The sequence below is a fragment of the Rhagoletis pomonella genome, unplaced genomic scaffold, assembly GCF_013731165.1.
Source record: "Rhagoletis pomonella isolate Grant_MI unplaced genomic scaffold, Rhpom_1.0 Rhpom_scaffold_00007, whole genome shotgun sequence".
NCBI lineage: Eukaryota > Metazoa > Arthropoda > Insecta > Diptera > Tephritidae > Rhagoletis > Rhagoletis pomonella.
The window spans coordinates 45,133,384-45,144,188 of NW_023458561.1; the positions used below are offsets into that span (position 1 = coordinate 45,133,384).

A 10,805-nucleotide genomic window follows, 5' to 3' on the forward strand; every position below is an offset into this window, starting at 1 on the left:
TAGCACATTTCGTTATTTGCGTGGAAGACTAGCACATTTCAGATTTTTGCGTGGAAGACTAGCACATTTCAGATTTTCGCTTGGAAGAGTAGCATATTTCAGATTTTCGCTTGGAAGAGTAGCATATTTCAGATTGTTAAGCCGCGAAAACTGCACGTCTCCGGTTTAAAGTAAATCATAAAAGCATAATATATATTGAAAATTCAAACGTTTATTCTATATTTCTTTAATTGTATTATGAAAATAATGAAATTCAGACGGTATATACCGTTTACTAATCATTTGTTGAATATCATCCACTTTTCTTTTTTTTAAGGTATTTTTCCCTTGTAAGCTTTAGGCAATTCACAGTGTTTCATGGTTGACCATTGAACATTTTTTTACATTAGGTTCAACTTCTCCTCGCTTTGCATAAAGTCGTATTTTACTGCCATGTCTACTTGATTTTTGCTATTTTTTATTGTAATTTTCCGTACATGTGATATCTTAATTTTTTGCCAATGAAAATATTTGGACAGTTCTTCGAAGGAAAATATTTCATTTGCGTTTGCGTTGTGGAAAATTTGTTGAGTTTTTTTAGTATTCTCCTGGGCTTTAAACTTGGGCCAATATGGATTTTTTTAAGAGAATTGACTTTATTTTAATTGAAGGTTTTTTAAGTAAATAAATAAACATAACATAAATAATATCACTTTGAAACGGGGTGCTCTTGATATGATACTGTATGTATATGTTTTTTCGTATTTATTTATAAATAAAGATTCCCTGAGAAAGACGCGAATGTCGAAAGGTGTAGGAGGAAAAATAAACGTTTATTTTACTTGTAATAACCGGCCAAAAGGCTCCATATACAACACTAAACTTTCAGCATGACCGAAGAAAAATAATTATAGTATAAACATACATATTTATGTAACTTTTTTTTTTTAACGGCTGCTACAACCTTATATGAACTGCCTTGCGTATCCCTCTTCCACACAAAAATCTGAAATGTGCTAGTCTTCCAGGCAAATAACGAAATGTGCTACTCTTCCACGCAAAAATCTGAAATGTGCTAGTCTTCCACGCAAAAATCTGAAATGTGCTAGTCTTCCACGCAAATAACGAAATGTGCTACTCTTCCACGCAAAAATCTGAAATGTGCTACTTTTCGACGCGAATAATGAAATATGCTAGTCTTCCACGCTAATAGTGAAATGTGCTAGTCTTCCACGCGAATAGTGAAATGTGCTACTCTTCGTAGGGACCGACGATATTTGCTAGCTCCTCACGTGAGCACGTGCACTCGGCAAATTTACGTACATATTTATGTACATATATATTTATATGCATATGTGTATGTATATGTTAATATATGCATAGTAGGTATACAGAGCTGATATTGATAACAAACATTTGTTGACTTTGTAATGTATCCTTTAAGGGGTTAGTGCTCTTTATCAATCAATAAATAACTAAAGTATGATACATAGGAAAAAATTGGAGTTTGCAGATGCATACATACATATATATTTATATGCACGTTGTATATACACGTGTCGGACCCATGGATGGCAAACGAAAGCAAGAGCGCCCGTGAACAAAATGGAAGAACCAAGTGCAGTAGGATCTGCACTCGGGGTTAACAACTGGTGCTAATTAGCAAAAGAGAGAGGCAACTGGTTTTTAGGTCTCGGGCAGTGCCAAATAAAAAGAAGATATACCCATAACTAGTTAATAACAAGCATTTAAATATGGCTCAAACTTAGAAACAAATCAATGGCAGAAGTGGAAAAATCCTTTTTTATATATTTATGAACAAAGAGAATGCATAGTGTCCTTAATAAATGTTAGTTTATTTTACTTTAAAATAATGTAATATTGTAGTTGTTTATGTTTAAAATGTACATATACTTACTACCTCCTAGATAAGTACTTAAGATGTCATAAAATATTATTTTTTAAAACGCAAATGCTCTTTTTTTTAAATTGCAGGGCATGTTTAAAGATAAAAGCAAATATCCAACACTCACACGTATGTCCTATTGTCAATGCCGTTTGAAATTAGTTTTTGCTAGCATATTTCGTCAGTTCAATTGGAAACATGTGGCGTTGATCATTGACCGCTCGGACCTTTTTTCGCTAACTGTCGGCAAAAACCTGGAGTATGGACTACGACAAGAAGGTCTACTTAGCTTTGTACGTGAGCTGAATGGCAATGAGCAAGAGCCATATGAAAATTATTTGAAAGATGCAAGTATGTATGCGAGAGGTGAGTAGAGTAGTTGATATTGCATACATACCTAGTACGTACATATATAAATATATATAGCGCAAAAGAACTTACATGGTTTGCAGTTATCGATATGCATAATCCTAATTTTTTTCATTTTGGCCTAAATAACATACATTCGTATGTGTATGTACATATGTTTATGCAATAAAAGTTGTATTGCCATAGGGTGATGATAGATAGCTCGTACCGACTTAAACCTCAAATTTTGTACAGAGATAGCCACACTGTGCAACAATAGATATGGTATTTGTACAATAATAGTCTTCTAATAATTTTGAACTACATACATACATACAAATAAAAAAAGAACTTTTTTTTTTTACTTTTTTACAAGATTTAAAATAAGTTAGATTAGACAAGCAGCCCGACAAGAGTAAATTCGGAGACCATCTGCAATCTCCATAATTAACCAAGTCGGTCGATAAATACGGGGGTTTCAAATATGTCGACTCCTGCGCCACCCAGCAGGCATTCATTTAATAAGTTTCAAGTCTCTAGCTCATCGCGAATTGGGTAAAATTTAACTTGCAAAATTTGATTACGGACACCGATAAAGGGAAATGCTACATAAATAAAAGCTTGTAAAATATATCACACACGATCTTCAAAAGAGACACAGCTCAAAATTGTACGTTCGTCAGAAATTGCGGCCAACTATTTCGTAGCACACACATGTTAATCACATAGACAAGGGAGACTCTACCTTAGGTTTTCTCAACAAATTATAACAAAAAACTACGTCATTTCAAAAACGCCAAATTTGAGTTGTGTCACTTTTGAAGATCGTGTGCGATATATATATTATTTTAATTTCTCATCTTGTTTAATTGCACGCATGTCAAATTTCCCATGTGTGGGCTGCATTATTATAATTGCATTTTCAAGAGTATTTGCCTCATAATGCTGGATTTCGACTAGGCAATAAATGGAAAAAATGACAAATGACAAAGTCGGGCATTAAAAAATAATCGTGTCATTACATTAAAAAAAATTGTCATTAAGTTCATTTCCACATGGCATTTTTTTAAATGGCATATATTTTTTGTCATTTCAATGCCTAGTGGAAATTCGGCATTACGTTAGATGATTCACATTTTTTCTAAGTTCTATAACTGGCAAGATTACTATATGTTGATAATATAATAAAAAATATATGAATCATTCGAAATGTCTCGGAATGCATATCTCCCTTTTCTCGTTCCAGTGGTAATTCTGTCATTGCGTGGCATTTTAGTCCGGAAATTTATGCTCGCTGCTTACACATTGGGCATGACGAACGGCGAATGGGTATTCCTTGATGTGGAAATATTTCAAGTAATACAACAGTCCTATACACTACATACATACATACATACGTACTTAGTATCCTTAACATTTCACTTTTCGCTGCTTTATTTCCACTGCAGAGCTCTTATTGGGGTGATCACGACTGGGAAATGGGTGATGCACTCGATAGTCATGCGCGCAAGGCATATGAAGCATTATTGCGTGTTTCTCTGCTGCAACCGACTAATCCACAATATCAGGGATTTGCAGACAAAGTGCGGATAATGGCCAAAACGTACAATTATACTTTCAGTGAGGGTGAAGAAGTACGTATAGAATTACTCTATGTATTTAATAATTGCGTTTGTGTCTACAAAACTGGACGCATTTGATTGATTGTGATAGCTACATATGTATAACACTCATTATCATCCTCTGTCACTTTTCACTTTTTGAGGTAAACTTTTTTATTGGCGCTTTCTATGATGGCGTTTACTTGCTCGGCATGGCTTTGAATGAAACTCTTACGGAGGGTGGTGACATACGTGACGGCATGGCTATAACACGACGTATGTGGAATCGCAATTTTCATGGCATAACTGGTCATGTGCGCATTGACGACAATGGTGATCGTGATGCTGATTATTCTATTTCCGATTTGGATCCGATAAATGGAAAATTTGAAGTAGTAGCCCATTACTATGGTCTACATCGGTAAGGATTTTTGAATGTGAAATATGAATGTATGTAGATACATTTTTTATGCATTTGATGGTGTTTATATGTACCTTAAAATTTTAGCGAGTATTCGGCTGTGCCTGGTAAGAAAATCCATTGGCCTGGTGGACGTGAAGGCCCACCGCCAGATGTGCCACGTTGTGGATTTTTAGGCAATGCACCAGAGTGTCATGGCAATGGTGAGTGTGTGAGGACTCTATCTAAGTATGTATGTGCGCGTTTATCGCGTTTACTTTTGGCAATTTTTTTTTTAGTGGAAGGAGTTGCTCATTTTCTCCATACAAAAAATTATTGTCGAATATACTTTGTATGGAAGAATTTGCGTGAAAAAAAATTACCAAAAATCAATGCGATTTTCTAGCGACTTAAAACTTGCACTTTGTTATACTAAATTTTAATGGGCTATAAAACTGAATACTTAAAATTTTTCTAAAAATCTGAATAAAAAGTTGCAAATTAGTGTGCAAATTTAATGAACTTTCCTGAGTTTTGCACAAAGTTTAGAGATTTTATTATTATGTTCTCTGTTGTAGAATGAACGATATTTTTATAAAAATTATCGAAAATAAATTGATGCAAAGTTTGACATTTTTGAGTAAAATTCAAACAAAAATTAAAATGTATAGACGAAATTCACGAAAAAATGTAAAATCAGTTGCTCTAATGCTGCTTAACAAAAAAATTTCAAAACACACATAATCAATACGCTCACTAAACTACGGGCTAAATATAATAAAACTGCGTTTTTAGTTCTGCACTCTGACGTCAGGATTTTTTAAAGGACTTTGTTATTGAAAAACATTATTAATTAAAAAAATTATTTAAATAAATCAGTACAATATAGAAAAACAATACGGGTACCAAATGAAAGAGAAAATTCTGCGGGAATTAAAAACATCAAATTTTTTTATTAGTTTACAAGAACGAATAGTTATTGAAAATGCGTCCTTATCACATAATTTTTTCAAAAATAAATATTGAAAATGTTCAAGGATATTCAAGAAAAAAAATTTTTGAAGACATTTTCCTTATGCACAAAAAATGTAGTCTTTCTTAATTTTACAGAATTTTCTCTTTTTTTTGGTATCCACACTGTTACGCTAAATTGAACTGAATTTTTTAAATAATTATTTGAATTAATAATTTTTTGTAATTTCAAAGCCCTTAAAAAAATCATGACGTCATACGCAGTTTTACTATACCTTGCCCATAGTTTCGCTAATATATTAATTTTTTGTGCGTAAAATTTACTGCCGCACGGTGGAGTAATCAACGTGAAATGCATTGAAAAAAAAAGTTTGAAAAGCAACTAGTGAATTAGTGAGTCTTTTAGGGGACTAACTCTGAAACACTACCTTTCCGATGCAAAAAGAATTATCGCCATCGGTGGACGTGGTCCAAAGTTATGCGGTAACATACATAAAAAAAAAAAATATTCCGACGAACTGATATCCTCCTCCTTTTTTGGAAGTCGGTTACAAATACCCCGTAAATCAGAGCAAAAGCAAGGAGATTTCTTCTCAAAATTCTAAAAAAAATTAATGAACAAGAAGTTGTCACCTTATTTTCAGCCGATAAATTTGAGAAGAAATTCAAGCTAAAATTAAAAAGACTTTCGAGCAAAAATTTCTTCAGTCTTGTCTCCTCTCGCTCTCCTTGGCCTAAAAGCTTTTGTGGATATCAAATACCGAACACTGAGTACGGGATATAAAAAGAAATACGGAACATTCAGCGGCCCGTATGAAAGAAATAAATTACCAGGACAATTGACGAAAAAGGACTGTCCCTTCAATCAAGGACGGATGCTCATATAGCTTTTGGCTTACACAAACTCACACACACTCAATCTCCGATCGATCAGAATAAAATTGTTTCGCCATTGTTTTGGATGTAGACTGCTTTATGGGCGACTTAGACACAAAAGTCAGTATGGCCCATTTCTCTTTATTGAAATTTTTGGAACAGTGTCGTTATTTATAGATGGCATTTATCAAATTCATATTTGCTTTAAGTGATGACTCTTTTTCGTAAAAAAATAACGCTTGATGAGCACTGGAAATTACATAGTTTTTTCCAATGCGCCACAAGTTGCAACATGTGAAACCTACAAAGTGACGGACTTATTGATCCACCTCTCGTCTTAGTAAATTCATATTCTGTGCTTAATAAAGCATAAATTTGGTGGTTCAAATATTAAAAGCGATCTATATATCCTGAAAATTTTCTTCTGGAAAAGAAGTCACACACGAATTATCGCCTAAATTATACAAATTTTAACTTTTTTAAATTTTATTTTTATTTTGTGTTTAGAGTTAGTCATCATGTATGGAACTTTTGCATTTGTCATATTTATTGGATTCTCTTTTTTGGTGGTATACCTGATGTGCAAGTAAGTTTTATCGGTTTTTCATTCGTTGTGCCTTTGGTTAACAATTTCTATATTATCGGTCTCTAGACAAATGAAGTTGAATAATGAATTGAACAACATGTCATGGCGTGTCCGCCCAGATGAGGTACTCCTTGAGGTAGGAAGACTGTATGGCAGTAAAGTTGGTCTACAAAAACTCAATGTGGAGGTTAGCTTAAGCAAATGAGACTGAAATTGCAAAGTCAAATTCGTCTTTTATTCTTTGGAAAAAATATCTTTATACACCATTTTTCCGCACAGAACTTTTCGCTTCAGCAGTATGATATCCATTCCGGACGCGCATCTATTGCTAGTTGTGCCTCGCTACCGCTCACCCAAGTCTTTACCACAATTGGCATTTTCAAAGGTGAACGTGTCGCCATTAAGAAGATACATCGCAAGAAGGTCGACATTACACCAACGCTCTTGTGGGAAATCAAGCAGGCGCGTGATGTTAGCCACGAGAACACGGTGCGTTTTGTTGGCGCCTGCATAGATTTGCCACGCCCGACCGTACTAATACTTACCGAATACTGTCCCAAGGGTAGTTTAAAAGATGTGCTCGAGAACGAGGCGATACAATTGGATTGGAATTTTCGTATGTCGCTCATCCACGATATAGTCAAGGGCATGGCTTATCTGCATAATAGCGATGTGCAGGTTCATGGCAAGTTACGCTCGTGTAACTGTCTCATCGATGGCAGGTTTGTGTTGAAGATCTCTGATTTTGGTTTGCGTTCATTGACTACGCCATCGGAGTTTGTAAAGGATCAAAATTATTTTAATAGTGAGTTCAATATAGTAGTTAGCACATAGATTTATATTTAGCCATTAAAAATCTCAATGTTGTACCTCATTTATTCCAGAATTCCTTTGGATTGCACCAGAGCTGCTACCTGTTACAGTACTACCCGGTAATCCGGCCACGCAGAAGGGAGATGTTTACTCATTTGCTATAATATTGGAAGAAATTGTTGTTCGCGGTGGCCCCTATGAAATGGCACGCCAGTTTATGGATGTGCAAACTATAGTGAATCGAGTGGAGGCGCATGAACTACCACCATTTCGACCCTTTGTTGGTCAACGCGACTGTCCGCCCGATGTACTAGACTTGATGGAAAAATGCTGGGCTAATAATCCGGATGATAGGCCGGCATTTGCTACGATACGATCATCGGTGCGATTGATTATGAAGTAGGTTATAGTAGGTATTTTTGTACATTCTCTATTTCTCACGCTTTGCTCCTCCACGCACTCTTAGAGGTTTTTGCGAGAACCTAATGGATGATTTATTACGTCGCATGGAACAGTATGCCAATAATTTGGAAAGTTTAGTAGAAGAAAAGACCGAACAACTGAGTATGGAAAAACGTCGCACTGAAGAGCTACTTTATCAGGTGCTTCCAAGACCTGTAGCAACACAGTTGCTGGCAGGCGAAATGGTACAACCGGAACAATTTGAGTGTGTAACTATCTATTTCAGCGATATTGTGGGTTTTACGGCGCTATGTGCTGAAAGCGGACCCATGGAAGTGGTCGCCTTTCTGAACGATCTCTATAGCACATTCGATCGTATTATCGGCTTTTATGATGTGTATAAGGTAAGTTTTGAGAAGACAATATTTGTGGAATTTTAAAATCATTCAACGCCATATCTCTTTGTAGGTTGAAACAATTGGTGATGCATACATGGTGGTTTCGGGCTTACCCGAACGTAATGACGATCATGCACGTGAAATAGGTCTTATGGCGCTTGCTATATTGGATGCCGTAAAATCATTTACGATACGTCATAAACCAGATTATCAACTAAAAATAAGGATTGGCATACACGCTGGTCCAGTTTGTGCGGGTGTTGTTGGTCAAAAGATGCCACACTATTGCTTGTTCGGTGATACTGTGAACACAGCTTCACGCATGGAGTCAGCAGGGTTACGTAAGTACATAGCATAAAGATAAGTGCGGTATTTTGTAATGTTCAGAAGTAGCGCACTGGGTTTAGAAGTTACTAGTTTGGGATATTCAAATGGTAGCTAATGGCGGCTTTATTGATGATGAGAAATATTTTTGCGAATAATGGATATGCTTAGTGGCGCTGGAGTCGAGATGGGCACATGTCTTCTTTACACCTCTTTTTACAGCTAAGCTATACTTCTGTGGTATACAAAATTATATATCACCAGAAGGGTATTTTCAAATTAGTTTAAATTAAAGCGAAAAAATCAATTAAAAATTTAAACTAATTCAAATGCCAAATGACTCATAAATTTATTTAGTTATGGTGGGGGTGAATATGCAGATGAAGAAAAGAATAAAGATAAAGATCAGGATAAAGGTAAAGGAAAAGATATACATACATACCCAAAGATAAAGATAGTGATATTGATAAAGATGGAGACAAAGAAAAAATAAATCTGAAGAATTAGATATGTTATGGAATGTTATGTTATGTTTTGATTGTTATGGTTTATTATGTTATGTTATGCTCTGTTATGTTATGTTATTTTATATTATATTTCGTTATCCTATGCTACGTTTTGTTATGTCTTCTTCTGTTTTGTTATTTTATGCATTGTTATGCTATCTATGTTACGTTATGTTAAGTTATATTATGTTTTCGTTTTGTTATGTCATGTAATGTAATGTACCGTTATTCAATGCATTTCACCTCAACTCATCACAGCTCTGTTCAAATCGCCTGAGCTCACCTTAACTAACCTCACATCGCCATCTTTCAGTTCACCTCAACCCACCTTAACTCACCTCACACCAAACCCATCTTGCTTTTTTCGTTTACCAGACGAATTACATTTATACAAAATAATATGTTTTTGTGTGGCATATTTGTAGGTATTTTATTAAAAAATGAAATGGCAGCATGATTCTCTCACGGCTCTCTTTGCACATAGAAATTTAACTCAGAAAACAAAAATCTATAGTTTTCCAAGTTTCTAAGTGAAGTTGTTTTTTGGGTAACTACATACACGCGCTGCTCATTTGCCAGATATACAATTTTCAAGTCAAGTGAAGTCTAAGTCTTGCATAACTAAGCTTTGACAGAGCTCAGTTTTGTATTTAATAGAAAATCTCTAAGTTTGAAATAAATTTGGCAACATCGCTTTGAGTATGAAACATTCAATACATATATTCTCTTATTTACAGCCCTAAAGATACACGTCTCTTCAGCGGCCAAAGCTATTTTCGACAAATTTGGCACTTTTCAAATGGAATTACGCGGCGAAGTCGAATTGAAAGGCAAAGGCACAGTCACTACTTATTGGCTTTTGGGTTGCACTGAACCAGATCCGCGACCACCAACGCCACAAAAGAACAATAACGGTGAGGTACCATTCCCCATACTCTTTCCAGCAATTGGTAAATAGCTCTCAGCTGCCGAAGGATTAGAGCATGATTGATTGTAGGGCCTCCGAAATATGAAATACGCTCAATTGTTACCTGTTAAAATGTTTTACATAAGTATGTTTATTTATTGAATATACATGCATACATATATGTTTGTATGTAAGGATGCCTAATTATTAAGCAAATACATAATATTTATGCATACATAGATATGTTTATATAACTATGTATTTATGTCCTTTACATACATACACAGCCAGTGCTCCTTTATAAACAAATTCATTAACACAGAGTACAACATTCGATGTACCTAAAATTTTGTATTATTATCGTGTATGCAGTAAAAGTATGTAGTAACTATTTATTATTGATAAAGTATGTATGTATATGCGTCTGGCTATATCTATGTATTTAATATATCAGTATCATTGAAAATATTCAGTCTAAAATAAGCTGGACAAAAAGACAACAGTTAGCACTCACTTTGTTAGTTTGAAAGTTTAGGAAAACCCAATATTTTTTTTTTGGCCGAGCATTGTAGTCGTTTTTACATTTTTCGTCATATCTTCGGCATTTACAGTCGGATCTTTAAGTATAATATATCGATGTTTTTGCCTCAAGTAGTCATTTTTTCCAAAGTTTATTGTCTTCAACTACCTTATCACCTCTTATCACCTTAACAACCCGCCCTAATGTTATTAAATTAAAGCTCACCATATTTCGATTATTGCAGTAAAACTATTTAAAAAAAAAAAA

General features: G+C 34.8%; 1 protein-coding gene across 1 annotated transcript in view; it reads left to right on the forward strand.

Annotated features, from left to right (window-relative positions):
- LOC118743860 (atrial natriuretic peptide receptor 1) overlaps positions 1–10,158 on the forward strand; it is a 19,047-nt gene extending 8,889 nt beyond the window's left edge. Inside the window, exons 5-16 of the mRNA XM_036476624.1 lie at positions 1,975–2,251; positions 3,480–3,589; positions 3,682–3,867; positions 3,999–4,255; positions 4,343–4,458; positions 6,590–6,668; positions 6,735–6,855; positions 6,948–7,473; positions 7,553–7,880; positions 7,948–8,287; positions 8,352–8,622; positions 9,849–10,158. Coding sequence (XP_036332517.1) covers positions 1,975–2,251; positions 3,480–3,589; positions 3,682–3,867; positions 3,999–4,255; positions 4,343–4,458; positions 6,590–6,668; positions 6,735–6,855; positions 6,948–7,473; positions 7,553–7,880; positions 7,948–8,287; positions 8,352–8,622; positions 9,849–10,069 — 2,832 coding nt within the window. The 3' untranslated portion in view covers positions 10,070–10,158. The remainder of the gene's footprint in view (positions 1–1,974; positions 2,252–3,479; positions 3,590–3,681; positions 3,868–3,998; positions 4,256–4,342; positions 4,459–6,589; positions 6,669–6,734; positions 6,856–6,947; positions 7,474–7,552; positions 7,881–7,947; positions 8,288–8,351; positions 8,623–9,848) is intronic.
- Positions 10,159–10,805: the final 647 nt, after the last annotated feature.